We start from the raw sequence: 19,618 nt of genomic DNA, 5'->3' as shown, positions 1-19,618 counted from the left end.
TATACAGAAAATACACACTCGTAACAGTACATATAATATTCATAGATTTCACGGGTAGTGGGAGATGAAGAGTACAGGAGTAGAGATGGAAACTCACAAATTAGACACCCAGGAAAATCAGTGAATGAGTCTCACGCCGCTTTTAACCCGGCAAATCTGACGGCGTGGGGACACCAGAAATGGGCTTCACACGTTGTACCCAAGCGGGAATCGAACCCTGTTCCTAGGAGTGACGAAAGAACGACTCAAACACTCTACTACTCCAGGGCCGCTTATCCAGTTCAAAAACTACTTGGTTTCTATAATGTAAGATTTGCGGACTTGATGCATCGTGTCTTTTGAAAAGATATAACTCGTCTTTGTACTGCAAAAAGTCATAAGATGTTTTTTCTTTAATAACAAAATCTGTACCAAACAAGCCAGGGCCTGACGTAAAGAGCATAGATACAAAGATATATAGGAAAAGATTATTTTGGGATCGGTAGGATTCGCAGTTACGAATCTGTTGCTCATCCAACACTGGGTTCTCTGACCCGGACTCATGGCACTAATCAAACACCTACTACAGTGTAAATAATAGCACAAAACACACAATAGAGACAGAAACTGTCAAGAAGAATATAACGACGAAACCGATTTTGTTTAAATTGTTTGCCAGCTCCTTGTTCCCCTTCTGTAATGTCTTCTTATCTAAACTATTGGAGAGAGTGTGACTGTGTTGGTCATTGGGATCTTGTGGGGAATACTTTTCTTCCGAATCTTTATGGTAAGCATTCAACACTAAAACTGTCCACAAAGTTGTAGCTACTTTGACGAACATCATTGTCAGAAGATAGATGCTGAAGATGCTCACAGTATCTGACACTTCCGGTAGACTTCCACCAATGACAGACAAGAACACAGCGTACGACAGTACTATAGAAATGCACAGCGATACCTTCTCCCCAGATTCAGGCGGAAGTAGAAATACACCAAGGTTAAGGACGGAGAGAAGCATGACGGGAAGGATGTTGGTGATGATGTAGAACAGATATTTCCTCCTGAAGACGAATGTGAAAACCATCTCAGTCTGGACGAAGCCATTGGGGTATTTGTGAACGATTGTTTCCATCAGTTTGTCAATGATTTCCCATTCTCCGTTTCGTTGAAATAATGACGATTGAATATGGACCCCAACGGCTGTCATATTCACCTGCATAATGTCTGATATCCACTGGAAAAGAGTGATATTACACAGCTGGGTGTCAAATGGAAACGTGGACATGTCTATTGGACATTTTGTCCGTCTATTCATCCCATGGTACCATTGAATCCAGCCATCGTTGTTCACCCTTGCTTGGTCTCCGTTGGGAAGAATCAACGAAATATCGTCTATTCCATTTGTCAAGCTCACGTCCGGAAACCACAGTCTCTTCACGGGTATATTTATAAACTGTATACCACCATAATCACTACAGTTCCAGGTCAACAGGTCATCTTTCCATTCAAATCGGATGACAGCAGATGAAGCAACTGTCTGAGTAGTTTCCTCCAAGACTTCCACTGATGCCATGCTATAGGAAACCACAACCTCCACCGTCTCATTGGGATTCCTCCGGGGTCGGATGTACGGCTTGTAGTGCTCCAGAAGGTCGTTATACAATCTGTACAGAGGACCCTGATCCATAGCAGACTGAAGACCAAGCGTATCAGACAGACACAGACAAAGGATGAATTTTAGGTACATGTTAATCATCTAAGGGTCACACAGTGTTAATTGGGCATTCAGCCACCAGCAGATATTGGTAAAATAATTGTGCTCAGTGACTTGAAACCAGCGTCATATGGCACTGATGGCACATATGGTAATCAGCGTTTGACCAGGAGAAATCTAGGTATCGAGGTATCATCATCTGTCTCAAACATTTGAAAGTAGTACAACAGTACTGGTGATCACTAAAAGTTAAAAACACTTTGGCGTTACAGTCGACGTCAGGGGACATATGAAGAAGCTTTAGTTTTCATCTAATTTATATAGTCGTACATAGTTTAGTAGCCCCAAGCTTCATTTTGTCACAGCAGTGAATGAATATCAATATCCTTTATACACACTATTTATACGACGTTGTTGGTACTTTTTATGTTAATCGATTGGTTTTAGGTATCTCTAGCTGTTTTCAGGCAGATCATCCGAAATGCAATAATGTCCAGACGTAGATGATTGCACTGTGATTACTCAAATATTGAAAGTTTCCTTCGTAAATGTTTACACTGGAGTGATGCCCCGATACACCCTACACGTTTCAGTTTCTGAATGAAAGATCACATAAATTACAAGCCGTTCCTATGGTGATTATTATTACGTATTCTGTACAACGCAGGATACGGGCAACACAACAACGTCTGGTTATTCTGACAACATCCTACCATTCAGGGCACTGGGATTGAGAAAATACAGAATCACACCTTGCCGCCCCCAGGGATAGCTAACCATACCATCTCAGAAATGGAACAAGTGAATTTGGACCGAAACTAAAAGCATAACACGGCGTGGGGTCCTTTTGATTCTGAAATTCAATCATCCCAATGTGCAGGCCCAAAAGAGTCATGGTATCATTAAACGGGTAGTTAAAAGCAACATTACCTGACACAAAAGCGGGCCTTTGAGGCTCTTAACAATTATCCCATCTATAGTCTGGTTCATAATTATTGAGAATTTTTCTTCTTACTTTGAGCTATCCTAACACCTCAACTGATTCACTGATACTTAAAACTAAGTAATGGTATAAGGGAGGTAACTCATCTTGGCCTACTGAGTATAGTACAATTAGAGTTACCTCCCCTGAATTTGTAGCAGACGTCATTTTCCTCAGCACTGGCAACAATGTCTGCTGAAGATAAAAGAAGGTTGATTTTTTAGTTGTGTAATCAAGGAATTGATGATGTAAATACATTGGCAGAGAGAACAGGAACTCCTCTTTCTACTGTGTATAGGATTAGGAAGAATTTTAAAGAGGGAAAGGATTTGGGGCACCAGAAAGGAGCAGGGAGCCTCAGAAAATTGGACTTCTCAGATCGCGTCCGGCTGGGAATTTTAGCGTCTAAAAAGCAAAGGGCAAGCATCTCCAACATCAGGTATGAAATGATAGAAAGGGGATCAACAGTTGTATCAAAATCTACAGTTAGAAGAAATTTGATTGATCTTAGATGGGAGAAAAAGACTGGAATTCCTTCTCCTCTCATGAAACAAGAACATAAAGACAGGCGTGTTGAGTGGTGTTTGGCACATGAAAACTTTGACTGGGAAAATGTGATTTTTACTGATGAAAGCTCAATATGGGTATATCCCAATAATGTGAAAATATGGACAAAGTCTGCGTCAGCACCGTTGTATCGACGACCTAAATACAGCCCAAAGTTTCATGTATGGGGAGGGATATCCTTATTAGGAACGACCCCGCTGTGTGTGTTTGAGGGAAATCTGACAAGTCAACGCTACACTAACATATTAGATAATTTTCTCCTTCCAAGTGCACATGTGTTTTATGGAAATGACTGGATTTTGCAGCAAAATAATGATCCTAAACACACCGCAAAACATGCCAAGCAGTGGTTTCAGGAGAAAAATGTGACTGCATTACCATTTCCTGGATATAGTCCTGACTTAAATCCCATTGAGAGCATTTGGGGGATGATGAAGGAATGTGTGAATCAAAAGGGGTTGACAAAAATTGAAGACATGAAGAGAGAAGTGGTCCGATACTGGGACAGCATAACTCACGAGACACTAACCTCTCTGATAGGAAGTATGCCTACCCGTCTTAGACTGTGCCGTGAAGCTCAAGGAGACTTGATAAAATATTAAATTGTTACCTACACAACATGAAAAGGTCAGTTCACTTTTACAATACATTCAATTTTATCTGATTTGTTCTCGTTTAATAATATGAAATGCTTTAGCTATTCTCAATAATTTTGAACCATACTGTACTTAACGAATATCGCAAAGATCCGACCATCAGCGGTTTAACAAATTTCGCACAATAACTTAATCTACAAACGAGGATCACAATTTCAGCAGCACTCATTGTCACTAACAGTTAAAACTATTGAGGCAGCGACTTTTGCACTTTAGCTTGGCATTTACACCTGTTTGTTTGACACTTGCTGTGTCTATAGCAGACACACCTCACAAATCCCTACCCACCACATCTAGATGAAATGAAACTTCATGAAACTTCATGAACTTAATTGTTTTTACACAAAGCGACGCGAAATAGCTGATCCTCTTAGTTATTTCACGAATTTTTAGACAAGTCATTTCACAATCTCACAAACGTATACACCGATAACAATTAACAAATGCAAACATCAATTCCGATGGGTATTTCTGAACATGGTAAAAGCTGCCTGTCGTTATGTATTTTACTCTTATAACACATAATGCAGACACAAGATATTGTCATCTAAATGCATATGGATCTACAAATTCGATGAATAGCAAAGAAGCTATGTATTGTCAATAGGACATTTTGCCCAAACTAGTGCTGTAAACTACGTGTTTAATTCGCGGTAACATTCACAATGATGGCCATTAATGAAAGGCCTGTTTCCACACACTTGTGCATGCCCAAAGCGTTAACACATACAGTGAACGGGTTCAACTAAATTTAGTTTGTTATAGCCGTATATATGCATTTGGGCTGGTAACACGTCTATTAATACTCTACATAAACAAACTGGTGACAAGAGATGTTCGCGAAAGTGAGTGAGTTTAGGTTTACGTCAGGTATGTCTTGAGAATAAAGACGGATTCAGGAAGCATCACTGAGTTTGACTTGAGTACACGATCATTGCGTAGTGAACGGCCATGATGCGTGGCCACTCATCTAACAAAATCTCTGGTCACCTGATGTTCAACGACGCACAGATTGTATCATCGTTAGAATGTTAAACTATTCACATCCTTCAACATATAAAATAGCAATAGTTGTGGCAACCGTTTTTTTATATCCCCTATTTTTGTAGATATTATTACGTGAATAACAAGTCTTGCACATATAGGTCTGTTGAAAACTGTAGAAATATTGTATTTTTATTTTTGACTGAGGCCCGCGGTAATGCTAAACATATGGGCTTTGACAGTGAGTGAGTTTAGTTTGACGCCGCACTCAGTAATACTCCAGCCTTATGGCGGCGGTCGTGTAAAAAATCGAGTCTTGACTAGACAATCCAGTGATCAGCAGCATGAGCATCGATCTGCACAAGTGGGAACCGATGACATGGACATGCCCACCCGATCCCGTTAGGAGCCTCCCACGACAAGTATGGGTTACCTTTTCGATTCTACCCTCGGATCTTCATGGGTATTGGGCTTTAAGAGAAAAGGATATCAGCATTCGCTGTATTAACTAATTTCGGTAGTAAAAGCACATGCAGGTTTAGCTAAATATAAATGTACACTGGAACCTGTCAAAGCTGCTGAACCCATTACAGTTTTCCCCCCTTAACACTTAGTTGGGATCTTGATTTCATGAAAACTGTAAAACGGATATTTTTATTAGGACACAACAATATGAAATCAAGTCGTAAATTAAACACAGACTTTCAAGGTTCACGCTCCCGTCACGCCATCTTGTCCACAACAGACAGACACACCATCTAGTCCACAACAGACAGACACACCATCTTGTCCACAACAGACAGACACACCATCTTGTCCACAACAGACAGACACACCATCTTGTCCACAACAGACAGACACACCATCTTGTCCACAACAGACAGACACACCATCTAGTCCACAACAGACAGACACACCATCTTGTCCACAACAGACAGACACACCATCTTGTCCACAACAGACAGACACACCATCTTGTCCACAACAGACAGACACACCATCTAGTCCACAACAGACAGACACACCATCTTGTCCACAACAGACAGACACACCATCTTGTCCACAACAGACAGACACACCATCTTGTCCACAACAGACAGACACACCATCTTGTCCACAACAGACAGACACACCATCTTGTCCACAACAGACAGACACACCATCTTGTCCACAACAGACAGACACACCATCTAGTCCACAACAGACAGACACCCCAACAGAGCATCCTTCTGGTAATGATGGTTTGGTAGCATGAGCAAAGTATTTTTTATATCAAGGTAGCCAGTTCAAGTCTTCGAAATGTGATGAAAATGTCCCTGGTAGATGTACAGTCAATAGAATCAATCATTCAATAGGAAGTAAGCAACAGAGTAACAATTCTGAAATAGCTAATCTTGGCCATAAATGTTCCAGGACAATCGTTCATCGCATCCAGTGTTTGATTTATAACCATTCTATGCGGGCAGTGATGTGACATCATTGCTTTATGACGGTTAGTGCCTACAAAGAAACGTCCAGTGGGGAGTAATAAAGAAAACGTATTTCCATCTAAATAATTCTCTAGTTGATCAAGTGATTTAGGTAACTGCTTTCCACTCTATCAGTATCCTATCAGCTCTGTATTTGAGTCTTTAGGCACTTCCTGCTTTTCACCAAATAGTCAGAACAGAGATTACAGGCTTCTTTAAGGAAGTTTTCATTCAGTGTCAGGGCTTTAGGTTGAAACTGTAAAGTTCGTGTTTGTCATGACGCAGCGATAAGCCATAAATGTGACGAGAGCCGAATGTATATGTATGGCATCATAACTGACCTATGGCTTGATCTGTACAATGATAATCATATATCCGGTACCTTAACCGGGCAATCGGAGTTGTATATGATAATAATAATAATAATAACAATAAATCACTTCAGGTCACAATTTTCTTGTGAACACAATTCATTCAAGGTCACAATTCACGTAAGGTTCTCATTTTCTCATTTCTTTTAAGGTAATCATCACAAGACAAAGCAACTTTTCTGTTTATATCCACTAAAAATCAAAGGTTAAGGGGTCGGGGGCTGTTTGGTCCAGGGACAAGAAAATTCCATAATTATAGTTGCTCATAATACATTTTGACTGGGAACAAAGACACTCATCTTGAAAATAACAAGGGGAATAACTCCGACCAAGATGTAGTGATTATCCATTGCATTCACAATAGCATGAAATCTTCAAATATCTTTACTGTTCTTTCAATAGCAGTGCGAAGCACAAACTGGTGATCATGACTGTAAGTAAAGATACAATAGTGAAACCAATCTTGTTTAAATATTTTGCGAGTTGTGTGTTTGTCTTCTTCAAAGGTGTTCGCTGTTTTACGAGTTTACTCTCTTGTTCATAATCTGTTTTGAAGTTGTCCTGTATCTGTCTTCTCGTGAGGCACTTTGAGTGGGAATACGCTTCTTCGGTGGTCTGATGGTAAACTTTCAAAACGAAGACTGTTATCAAAGTCGTTGCGACTTTAAGGAACATCATTGTCAAAAGATAGATGCTGAAGATGCTCACAGTATCTGACACTTCCGGTAGACTTCCACCAATGGCAGACAAGAACACTGCGTACGACAGCACTATGGAAATGCACAGTGATACCTTCTCCCCAGATTCAGGCGGAAGTAGAAACACACCAAGGTTAAGGACGGAAAGAAACATGACAGGAAGGATGTTGGTAATGATGTAGTACAGATATTTCCTTTTGAAGATGAACGTGAACTCAATCTCCGTCTGAATTATATTACCACTATATGTATGAAGAAAGGTGTCCTTGGAGTTTCCAGTGATTTCCCATTCTCCATTTCGTTGAAACAGTGAGGGTTCAATCACAACTATACCTGCAGTCATATTGACTTGCCTTATGTCTGCGACCCACTGAATGAGATTGATACTGCACGTCTGCGTGTCAAAAGGGAAATGCCGCATGTCTAAAGAACATTTTGTACGTTTCTTCAAATCTCTAAACCACGTGATACTTCCATTGCTGGTCACTCTTGCCTTTTCCCCGATGGGCAATATCAAAGACAGGTCATCTAATCCATTTGTCAAACTCAAGTCCGGAAACCACAGTTTCTCCATGGGTATATTTATATAATCTATACCACCATACTCATTTGAGTTCCAGGTCAACAGGTCATCTGTCCACTGAAGTGTTAAGAATCCAGATGAATCAACTGTCTGGGTAGTTTCCTCCAAGGCTTCCACTGATGCCATGCTATAGGAAACCACAACCTCCACCGTCTCATTGGGATTCCTCCTGGGTCGGATGTACGGTTTGTAGTGCTGCAGAAGGTCGTTATACAATCTGTACAGAGGGCCATGATCAGATCCAAGCTGAAGTCCGTATGCAGCACACATACTTAGACACAGAGTTAAAGCAATAGTTTGGTCCTGCATCACGAACCAAAGGTTTACAATCAAAGTAGATGTCTGTCAAAACAGATATGTTTATAAAGTAGTTTTCTCGATGCTACAGACCAGAAGTACCCATGGACGCAGCCACACAGCGTGGCCACAATGAAAAACCAAACCTCGTTATAACTCACGCTCAACATAAAATCAATCGTTAATCAATTCGCTGTTTCACTACACACCTGTGTTCCAATACCTTGTCATCCGGTGTTTGCATATTCATGGCATAGGGTCGAATTAGAACTGTGTTTGTCCGTAGGATAGTGTCTTCTGTGTCAGCAGCCACACTAAAATGTAGCTCATATATAAATGTACACCAATGCATTGATACGAATGTATCCGTTTCACCAACAGCTTATCAATATTGACAACAGAGCTACTCACTATTGTGTAAGTATAGGTCAATTAGTGACATTTTTCCCAATTGTACGGTTGTAGCTTCAGCTCAACAGAGATAATGACAACCAAGGAGAGACGTGTCAGTTTCTAACCTACAAGAGATTGATGTCACACAGAAACAATTGATCGCGTATACACTGAGCTTCTGTCCAGAATTCCAAAGCACGGGAGCTAACAACTAATATGAATACGTGTCAGGGTATCGGAATTGCATTCATTCGGCGCCAATTACATCAAATACCAATGTGTTTACCCATAAGCCCCCGTGGTCTTCACAGCTGTGAAGATCCAAGTTAGAATTGATCAGGTTGGCATTGGTGTTGATCACTGGATCGTCTGGTGCGGACACACTTATTTAGAGGCGACATATGTTTAGAGACCGGCGACATACTGCTGCCTGTGGCATTAAACAATCAACCAACAACGGACCAAGAGGTTTCATGGTAGACGTGGAGAAACTTTCCAGATTTGATGCACATCTGTCTATTTTGATTTATACCATAAATTCCTAAATTACTTCGGGTGAACAACCCACTAGACCCAGCATATGTATATGAAGGATGGGACCATAGTTATTCATAAACACACGCTCTGTCATCTTATCACATAATGACAGTCACTAGATTGTCTATTCCAGACTCGATCTGTTTCCAGACAATATGATACATGTGTAATACTCCTGATACAAATGTATAACAAATTATAAATCGACTCTTAGGCGATTTCCTATGGACGTGGAAAAGGTTTGCTCGCTTCTCTTCAAATCACTTTAAACACTGATGCAGTGCAAAGAAGCAAGCGGTTATGTGTGTACTGTTTGAACCGAACACACTACCTCGCCTGAGCACACGAGTGCTTCGCGCCTTATAGAATTTCCTCACGTGTTGCAGTTTTTATTACCTGGTGAACCCTAACAAATACAGCAGTGGTTATATCGTATCTCGAAACCATCCTGTCCATTAACCAACTCCAGACGTGAAACTTATGGCTGAATAACAACGTTTCCCCTGGGAAGCGTGACAGGATTGGCACAAACGTTTAGATGATAAGCAACTGATATTCATATGATTACACGATGCCATTTAGAAAGTGGTCAAATGCAACAGCCTAGGTTGACTTTGTGTGCTGGCGATTAGGTGCCTGACTCTGAGGGTGCGGGTTCGAATCCCAGATGGGACTCAACCCAAAAAGTACTAGATAAGCAACTGATATTGATACTGTAGCAAACCATGACGTGAATATAAAAATGTTGTAAGTGCTAGAAACACCACAAAAATAACATTTTTCAAAAAAGTTGAAAGAATTATTGCTTTGTTGAGTGCGACATGGATTTATTTGTACTTTAATTCATGTAATTGTAACATTTATCATTCAAAACATCAATAAAGGTACTGTTTTGATAAGAATATCTTCATAAGAAAAACGTTTTGGATTTTAAAGGAAAACGGGTTATTGGGTAAAGTTTCAACTTTTTACATTTTACATTTTGAAATATCAGCCGGTGTAATACATGTGGGGCTACTTCTACTTTATAATGACCTCTGCTGGAAATGTGTAGCCCTACCTGTCACAATATATGCCAAAACATCTCGGTAGTCCTCAAACTGCAGGACATGTCATGTGTGCAGTGAGATTGTATAAAGCATGAGGGCCACCTGCAGGTGTGCAACGTGATCGATTGTTCCAGTCTCTGTCCAAGAAAGAGAATTATCAGTCAATGATACGTCCTTTCATTGTCTATAAAAGTTGGTCCCTCAAAGTCAGCGTAGGACTACAGTCAAGTGATGACTGCCATGTTGAAACTAAAGAGTGAACCGGGAATCACTCAGTAAAAGAACTACATTTGAACAACAAATAACAAAGAAATGTGATGTAACAAACAACTGCGTTCTTAAATTAACTATTGTCACAAATTATTAGAAAGTTATGCCTAAGGCAGTGCAGACCCCGAGGTAGTGCAATACAAGGGCAATAAATACAGCAATACAGACGGTAACGGGGGATATTCCTCTCTCGGGAGCAGTAATCCAACTTGCAAAATAGCTCTAGCAGATGGGTATACCGGTCGTTCCACATAGTGCTGGCCTTGAGCCGTCATGTGAGATAAGAGGCAAGAGTTAACTCCCCTTATGTACCGACGCAGTAGATGCCACAACATTCAAATCTCTGGTGCAGAGTAGTCCATAGGGTTGTAGTACTTTCCAGAACTACGCTAAATATAGCACGAGTCATAATATAGTACACTACTGACCCTCGCTGAACATCGCCTGTGCAATGTATTATACATGGGACAATATTACATCGTAGATAGCATCACTGACACAGTAGAACAGCCAGTACTTGATAGTGTTGTCGTCGATACTGATACTGAGCAGATCCCAGGACAGAACACTTATGACAGATCTTGAGGGACACTTCAATGAATGATTTCTTAATGCCAAGACCGTTAATACTTCTAAAGGGAGCAATATTTGCGTTTATTTCCCCCACCTATTGTGTACAAACCCCTGTAGCCCCTCAACCCAACAGTCTATAACATTCCCTGTCTTTCACAACTGCACCAGTGTTACAGTAAAGTATAACTTCAACTGACCCCAGAATTTAAAAAAAAATGGACGTCATTGCATGGGATGAAGTTGTATATTTCCACTGTACCGATGCATATATTAAAGTCGGGGCGGCGGGATAGCATGGTGGTTAAAGCGTTCTCTCGTCACACCGAAGACCCGGGTTCGGTTCCCCATATGGTTGCAACGCGTGAAGCTCATTTCTGGCGTCCCTTGCAGTGATATTGCTGAAATATTGCTAATATCGGCGTAAAACTCACTCAGTCACCCACTCACTCAAGCGAAGTCATACTACAAGTACTGACGGGTATGCTGTAATAATGTCATGCAGCAGGGAACACGAAGTCATACTACAAGTACTGACGGGTATGCTGTAATAATGTCATGCCCTTCGACATACCAACTGACTAAATGTTTGCAGCGCATTTACTCCTGAAAGAGAATGCAACTTTCATCACAATTTGTTTGCTTTGGGTTTTTTTTTATTCTTCAAATGAAAACGATGGAAAGGGAAATGATCTCCACGCACCAGCTATTTGCGTGCATCAGAAAACACAGTGTAAAAGGATTCTTCTATGGCACTCATTAACTACACATTAGCCGGTGAATATGCCATTCTGGAATGTTATTGTAACGGCAATCTGTTTATACATGTAATCAATATGTTTTATAACCTGAGACTAATTATGTAGAAACCCTAATGGGTTTTATTATAGGTAATCTCGTTATGTTCATCAATATACCACCAGTTCCTGAATGCGATGTAAAAGTAATTGTAAATGGAATGTTTGAGGAAGTGCTTTCGTTTAAGATTGCAAACATAATTATTCGATGATATTGTTCAGAAGTTGTGTGATCATGGATACACTTGTGATTGTTTCTTGTTTATTTCTACAACAATTTTACAACAAAGACGACGTTAGTTTCAAATCACTATTATTGGTTTGAATTACATGTGAGTATGCACATTACATGAAACACCGAGACAAGTAGGGTCAACGCTCATCGCGTCACGCACGTGCATTTGTTTCTCTGCTCGACAAGTCCTAGTGCTCAGGCGAGAGTCATCTCCTTTGGACCAGTCATTGTATTAGTCATAGGGAGCATATCTTAGAGAGCAATCATTTATCAACTTTACAATTCCGCTTGACTCGGTTCATGACCGTGGATAGCATTAATAACAATAGCACAAGGCTAAATACATGCACAAAGTAGAATTCATTTGAGGTAATAGTACACAATACCAAAGTGATTATCTGTAATGTAATGTATTCACAAAGCACGCATCCCAAGGGATTGGAAATGTCCATGGGAAATGGTATGTCGTTTCGATAAAATACCTGTCCCTGGCAATATTTACAAGCTTTTGTCTGTCACAAATGGGAGCAAAGATGTAGTGTTTGCTCAGCTCTCCACACCTCTGTATATGACGTACAATATTACATGATAGCAGATGTTAACGGTATGTCTTCCTGTTAATGATAACGTCACACCAATCAACATTTAAATCGCTGAACGTAGATTTCAACTTGCATCCTTAAATTAGGCTACATATAGGCCGCATTTTTTTTCTGCGTGTCTCATCGACCTCTCAAGAGGCCTCGTCTACACTGAACTTCCAACAACTGACAACACACTTCAATCAGTCTATCAACCCGAATCAAGACTGGTTTGCTGGTTAAGGTGTATCAAGCCTTGCATCACAGTAATTGCTAATCCGTAACACAAATGGTTAATTCACAACGATACAACGAGAAAAGACAGCACTGTAAATGATTTGTTTTTACCAAGACATGAACTACCAGAAATAATATTGTAATAATTGCATGGTGTGAATGCCTGACAAGACATATAATTAATTCAATATGTACTGCTGGCACTATAGCTTCGTCCAAGTTTTCATAGTTTTCAGCAAAACCATGACACCGCTCTGCAAAGACAACGTGGACAGATCTTTGACACATGCAAGACGTTCCATACATAGAATATCATAGGACAGTAACGTTACAGAGACACCATTTTCAAAACATGACGTCAACTTTCAAACTACTGAGGGTCCAGGTATGACCTGAAATCAACGACCTATGCTTGACCGAAGAGGCGACTATTGGATGTGTGTGTTGGGATGTCACAGCTTAGTGAGTGAGTGAGTTTAGCTGACATAATATCAATACACATGTGGACAATCAACACACTTTATTCCATAACAGTCACGAACAAGGTCTTTATGAACATAATCGTGAAGGTGCCAAAAATACGACTTGCTTTATAAATTCTCTGTGGAGCGATAATGTAGGACAAAGCTGTGGCGTTATGTGAAGACACAATCTTCGAGTACATGATATTGAACCCGGGTCTTCAGTGTACCGAGCGGACGCACTAACCTCTAGGCTACCCAAATGCCACGACGTGCGTAATGTATATGGTATTCTGCCATTTGTGTGCGTTGATGCTCACGACGTCTTTCATTGCGTCTTTCCGCATGTACCGGAAATATTACTCAAAAGAGTTATGCTGTGTATTATCATATTATATCATATGATATGCAGCGTTAAACATCTATCACAGAACCATAACATCTGTGGACAACCGTTGTCCTATTTCTCAATACTTAAACTATGTGCCACTTTGCTACTACCGCTGTACTAGAGTAGCCATGCGTTGAGTGAGTGAGTGAGTGAGTGAGTATGGTTTAACGCCGTTTTTAGCAACATTCCAGCAATAACAAGGCGGGCGACACCTGAAATGGGTTTCACACATTGTATCCATGTGGGGAATCGAACCAGGGTCCCTAGCGTGATGATGGAACGCTTTAACTCAGACGCACCGTCATGAGTTGAACAAACTAAAAAATGTAGCAGTTATTCAAGAAGGAGCCGCATTGCAACATGAAACAAGACGAAACAAAATTCAATCCAGCGAGAGAAATCGTTTTCTTTAGATAATCCCTGACACTCATTTCAATAATGTAATGTACGGACATATTGACTATTGCCTTCAAACTCTTTGATAATAACACATCTCCGTTTTAGCCTCACCCAGCTTTTAATCATTTCCATATATTCTTTTATAGTTTTAACTGATAACAAAAGTATTTTGCTTCTCTAAGCATAACTTCTTATTGGATGCTTTTACATGCTAATTATGAACATAACGTCTGTACATATGTAATGTTACGGTTGAGAATTTACCGTGACAAACAATGTAAGAAACCCCTTGTGAACCAGCAAAACAGAACAAAGACATGTCTGAAACATTCAAATATTGTATTGTTATGCAACGAGAGCAAAGTACACAAAGTCACAATACAATAGTCACAATGCAGATTTCAAATGCAATACAAGTGAGACAAAATCTAAGGCAATAGGTCACAAAATGTATAGTATAGCAAACTCACCAAAGTCTTGGTGTGAGAGGAAAAGTAGTGCAGAATGTAACACGGCGAGCGGTCTGACAACAGTAGATGAAGCGTTGGCAGAGGCAGAATGATAAACTCCAGCAAATGAATATGAATGTGTGTATCTGTGTCCCTCACAACACGGCAGCTAGCTTTTATATACATGTTCAGTCGTTTCCCGAAAGTGCTAGCACCTACGGCCATCGCCAACACTGCAGAATGCCCTCGAAACAATGTCTCCCGGAAATAAACAAACAGGAAGTCAAGGGCAGATAATTCCCGGATAAGCCTGCTGCCAAAATCCTAAAAATGCCGATCACCTATTATACGAAATGTGACCCATCAATATTCATTATTCAAAACTCATTGTCACCCAATAATAATTATTACTGAATTAATAACGAAATATACAGAAAATACACACTCATAACAGTACATATAATATTCATAGATTTCACGGGTAGTGGGAAATGAAGAGTACAGGAGTAGAGATGGAAACTCACAAATTAGACACCCAGGAAAATCAGTGAATGAGTCTCACGGCGCTTTTAACTGGGCAAATCTGACGGCGTGGGGACACCAGAAATGGGCTTCACACGTTGTATCCAAGCGGGAATCGAACCCTGTTCCTAGGAGTGACGAAAGAACGACTCAAACACTCTACTACTCCAGGGCCGCTTATCCAGTTCAAAAACTACTTGGTTTCTATAATGTAAGATTTGCGGACTTGATGCATCGTGTCTTTTGAAAAGATATAACTCGTCTTTGTACTGCAAAAAGTCATAAGATGTTTTTTCTTTAATAACAAAATCTGTACCAAACAAGCCAGGGCCTGACGTAAAGAGCATAGATACAAAGATATATAGGAAACGATTATTTTTGGATCGGTAGGATTCGCAGTTACGAATCTGTTGCTCATCCAACACTGGGTTCTCTGACCCGGACTCATGGCACTAATCAAACACCTACTACAGTGTAAATAATAGCACAAAACACACAATAGAGACAGAAACTGTCAAGAAGAATATAACGACGAAACCGATTTTGTTTAAATTGTTTGCCAGCTCCTTGTTCCCCTTCTGTAATGTCTTCTTATCTAAACTATTGGAGAGAGTGTGACTGTGTTGGTCATTGGGATCTTGTGGGGAATACTTTTCTTCTGCATCTCCATGGTAAACATTCAACACTAAAACTGTCCACAAAGTTGTAGCTACTTTGACGAACATCATTGTCAGAAGATAGATGCTGAAGATGCTCACAGTATCTGACACTTCCGGTAGACTTCCACCAATGACAGACAAGAACACAGCGTACGACAGTACTATAGAAATGCACAGCGATACCTTCTCCCCAGATTCAGGCGGAAGTAGAAACACACCAAGGTTAAGGACGGAGAGAAGCATGACGGGAAGGATGTTGGTGATGATGTAGAACAGATATTTCCTCCTGAAGACGAATGTGAAAACCATCTCAGTCTGGACGAAGCCATTGGGGTATTTGTGAACGATTGTTTCCATCAGTTTGTCAATGATTTCCCATTCTCCGTTTCGTTGAAACAATGACGATTGAAAATGGACCCCAACGGCTGTCATATTCACCTGCATAATGTCTGATATCCACTGGAAAAGAGTGATATTACACAGCTGGGTGTCAAATGGAAACGTGGACATGTCTATTGGACATTTTGTCCGTCTATTCATCCCATGGTACCACTGAATCCAGCCATCGTTGTTCACCCTTGCTAGGTCTCCGTTGGGAAGAATCAACGAAATATCGTCTATTCCATTTGTCAAGCTCACGTCCGGAAACCACAGTCTCTCCACGGGTATATTTATAAACTGTATACCACCATAATCACTACAGTTCCAGGTCAACAGGTCATCTTTCCATTCAAATCGGATGACAGCAGATGAAGCAACTGTCTGGGTAGTTTCCTCCAAGGCTTCCACTGATGCCATGCTATAGGAAACCACAACCTCCACCGTCTCATTGGGATTCCTCCGGGGTCGGATGTACGGCTTGTAGTGCTCCAGAAGGTCGTTATACAATCTGTACAGAGGACCCTGATCCATAGCAGACTGAAGACCAAGCGTATCAGACAGACACAGACAAAGGATGAATTTTAGGTACATGTTAATCATCTAAGGGTCACACAGTGTTAATTGGGCATTCAGCCACCAGCAGATATTGGTAAAATAATTGTGCTCAGCGACTTGAAACCAGCGTCATATGGCACTGATGGCACATATGGTAATTAGCGTTTGACCAGGAGAAATCTAGGTATCGAGGTATCATCATCTGTCTCAAACATTTGAAAGTAGTACAACAGTACTGGTGATCACTAAAAGCACTTTGGCATTAGATTCGACGTCAGGGGACATGTGAAGAAGCTTTAGTTTTCATCTAATTTATATAGTCGTACATAGTTTAGTAGCCCCAAGCTTCATTTTGTCACACAGCAGTGAATGAATATCAATATCCTTTATACACACTATTTACACGACGTTGTTGGTACTTTTTATGTTAATCGATTGGTTTTAGGTATCTCTAGCTGTTTTCAGGCAGATCATCCGAAATGCAATAATGTCCAGACGTAGATGATTGCACTGTGATTACTCAAATATTGAAAGTCTCCTTCATAAATGTTTACACTGGAGTGATGCTCCGATACACCCTACACGTTTCAGTTTCTGAATGAAAGATCACATAAATTACAAGCCGTTACTATGGTGACTTTTATTACGTATTCTGTACAACGCAAGATAAGGGCAACACAACAACCTCTGGTTCCGGATTATTCTGACATCTGACAATTGTGATTGAGAAAATACAGCATCACACCTTGCCTCCCCAAGGCATACCTAACTTTAACATCTCAGAAATGGATCAAGTGAATTTGGACCGACATTAAAAGCTTGACACGGCGTGGGGTCCTTTTGATTCTGAGATTCAATCATCCCAATGTGCAGGCCCAAAAGAGTCATGGTATCATTAAACAGGTAGTTAAAAGCAACAATACCTGACACAAAAGCGGGCCTTCGAGGCTCTTAACAGTTATCCATCTACTTAACGAATATCACAAAGACCCGACCGTCAGTGGTTTAACAGATTTCGCACAATAACTTAATCTACAAACGAGGATCACAATTTCAGCATCACTCATTGTCACTAACAGTTAAACTATTGAGGCAGCGACTTTTGGCACTTTAGCTTGACTTTCAAGCATCTACACCTGTTTGTTTGACACTTGCTATGTCTATAGCAGACACACCTCACACATCCCTACCAACCACATCTAGATGAAATGAAACTTTATGAAATGACTGAAATATATTGATTGTTGTTACACAAAACGACGCGAAATGGCTGACCCTCTTAGTTATTTCACGAATTTTTAGACAAGTCATTTCACAATCTGACAAATATATACACCGATAATAATTAACAAATGGAAACATCAATTCCGATGGGTATTTTTGAACATGGTAAAAGCTGCCTGTCGTTATGTATTTTACTCTTATAACACATAATGCAGACACAAGATATTGTCATCTAAATGGATGGACAAATTCGATGAATAGCAAAGAAGCTATGTATTGTCAATAGGACATTTTGCCCAGACCAGTGGTGTAAACTACGTGTTTAATTCGCGGTCACATTCATAATGATGGCCATTAATGAAAGGCCTGTTTCCACACACTTGTGCATGCCCAAAGCGTTAACACATACAGTGAACGGGTTCAACTAAATTTAGTTTGTTATAGCCGTATATATGCATTTGGGCTGGTAACACGTCTATTAATACTCTACATACACAAACTGGTGACAAGAGATGTTCGCGAAAGTGAGTGAGTTTAGTTTTACGCCAGGTAAGTCTTGAGAATAAAGACGGATTCAGGAAGCATCACTGAGTTTGACTTGAGTACACGATCATTGCGTGGTCAACGGCCATGGTGCCTGGCCACTCATCTAACAACATCTCCGGTCACCTGATGTTCAACGACGCACAGATTCTATCATTGTTAGAATGTTAAACTATTCACATCCTTCAACATATAAAATAGCAATAGTTGTGGCAACCGTTTTTTATATCCCCTATTTTTGTAGATATTATATTATACGTGAATAACAAGTCTTGCACATATAGGTCTGTTGAAAACTGTAGAAATACTGTATTTTCATTTTGACTGACGCCCGCGGTAATGCTAAACATCGGGTTTCATTTGGGCTTTGACAGTGAGTGAGTTTAGTTTGACGCCGCACTCAATATTCCAGACTTATGGATGAACAAAATCGAGTCTTGACCAGACAATCCAGTGATCAGCAGCATGAGCATCGATCTGCACAAGTGGGAACCGATGACATGGACATGCCCACCCGATCCCGTTAGGAGCCTCCCACGACAAGTATGGGTTACTTTTTCGATTCTACCCTCGGATCTTCATGGGTATTGGGCTTTAAGAAAAAGGGATATCAGCATTCGATGTATTAACTAATTTCGGTAGTAAAAGCACATGCAGGTTTAGCTAAATATAAATGTACACTGGAACCTGTCAAAGCTGCTGAACCCATTACAGTTTTCCCTCCTTAACACTTAGTTGGGATCTTGATTTCATGAAAACTGTAAAACGGATATTTTTATTAGGACACAACAATATGAAATCAAGTGGTAAATTACACACAGACAATGGACATTGAACATATGAAGTTGTCAATATACGTCATTCAAGTTTCACGCTTGTCCATAACAGACAGACACACCATCTTGACCACAACCGACAGACACACCAGCAGAACATTTCTGGTAATGATGGTTTGGCAGCATGAGCAAAATATTTTTGATATGGAGGTAGCCAGTTCAAGTCGTCGAAATGTGATGAAAATGTCCCTGGTACATATACAGTTGATAGAATCAATCATTCAATAGG

General features: G+C 40.3%; 3 protein-coding genes across 3 annotated transcripts; all 3 read right to left on the bottom strand.

The window, feature by feature from the left end:
- Nucleotides 1-562: 562 nt before the first annotated feature.
- Nucleotides 563-1,726, bottom strand: LOC137267836 (neuronal acetylcholine receptor subunit beta-3-like). The gene has a single exon (XM_067802267.1). The coding sequence runs from the start codon at nt 1,724-1,726 to the stop codon at nt 563-565; it is 1,164 nt and encodes a 387-aa protein (XP_067658368.1).
- A 5,380-nt stretch (nt 1,727-7,106) lies between these two features.
- On the bottom strand, nt 7,107-14,894 carry LOC137267835 (acetylcholine receptor subunit alpha-like). Its single transcript, XM_067802266.1, has 2 exons — nt 14,889-14,894; nt 7,107-8,345 (listed from the first exon to the last, which is right to left on the bottom strand). Exons 1-2 carry the CDS (start codon nt 14,892-14,894, stop codon nt 7,107-7,109), a joined length of 1,245 nt encoding a protein of 414 aa, XP_067658367.1.
- Nucleotides 14,895-15,658: 764 nt separating this feature from the next.
- On the bottom strand, nt 15,659-16,822 carry LOC137267834 (neuronal acetylcholine receptor subunit beta-3-like). The gene has a single exon (XM_067802265.1). It carries the CDS (start codon nt 16,820-16,822, stop codon nt 15,659-15,661), a length of 1,164 nt encoding a protein of 387 aa, XP_067658366.1.
- Between the last annotated feature and the right edge of the window lie 2,796 nt (nt 16,823-19,618).

Source organism: Haliotis asinina, chromosome 16, assembly GCF_037392515.1.
Source record: "Haliotis asinina isolate JCU_RB_2024 chromosome 16, JCU_Hal_asi_v2, whole genome shotgun sequence".
Lineage (NCBI taxonomy): Eukaryota > Metazoa > Mollusca > Gastropoda > Lepetellida > Haliotidae > Haliotis > Haliotis asinina.
This window is presented reverse-complemented; position numbering and strand designations above follow the sequence as displayed.

Excerpts from the sequence above, each read along its gene's own strand:
- LOC137267836 (XM_067802267.1), bottom strand. The coding sequence starts at position 1,726 with ATGTACCTAAAATTCATCCTTTGTCTGTGTCTGTCTGATACGCTTGGT.
- LOC137267834 (XM_067802265.1), bottom strand. The coding sequence starts at position 16,822 with ATGTACCTAAAATTCATCCTTTGTCTGTGTCTGTCTGATACGCTTGGT.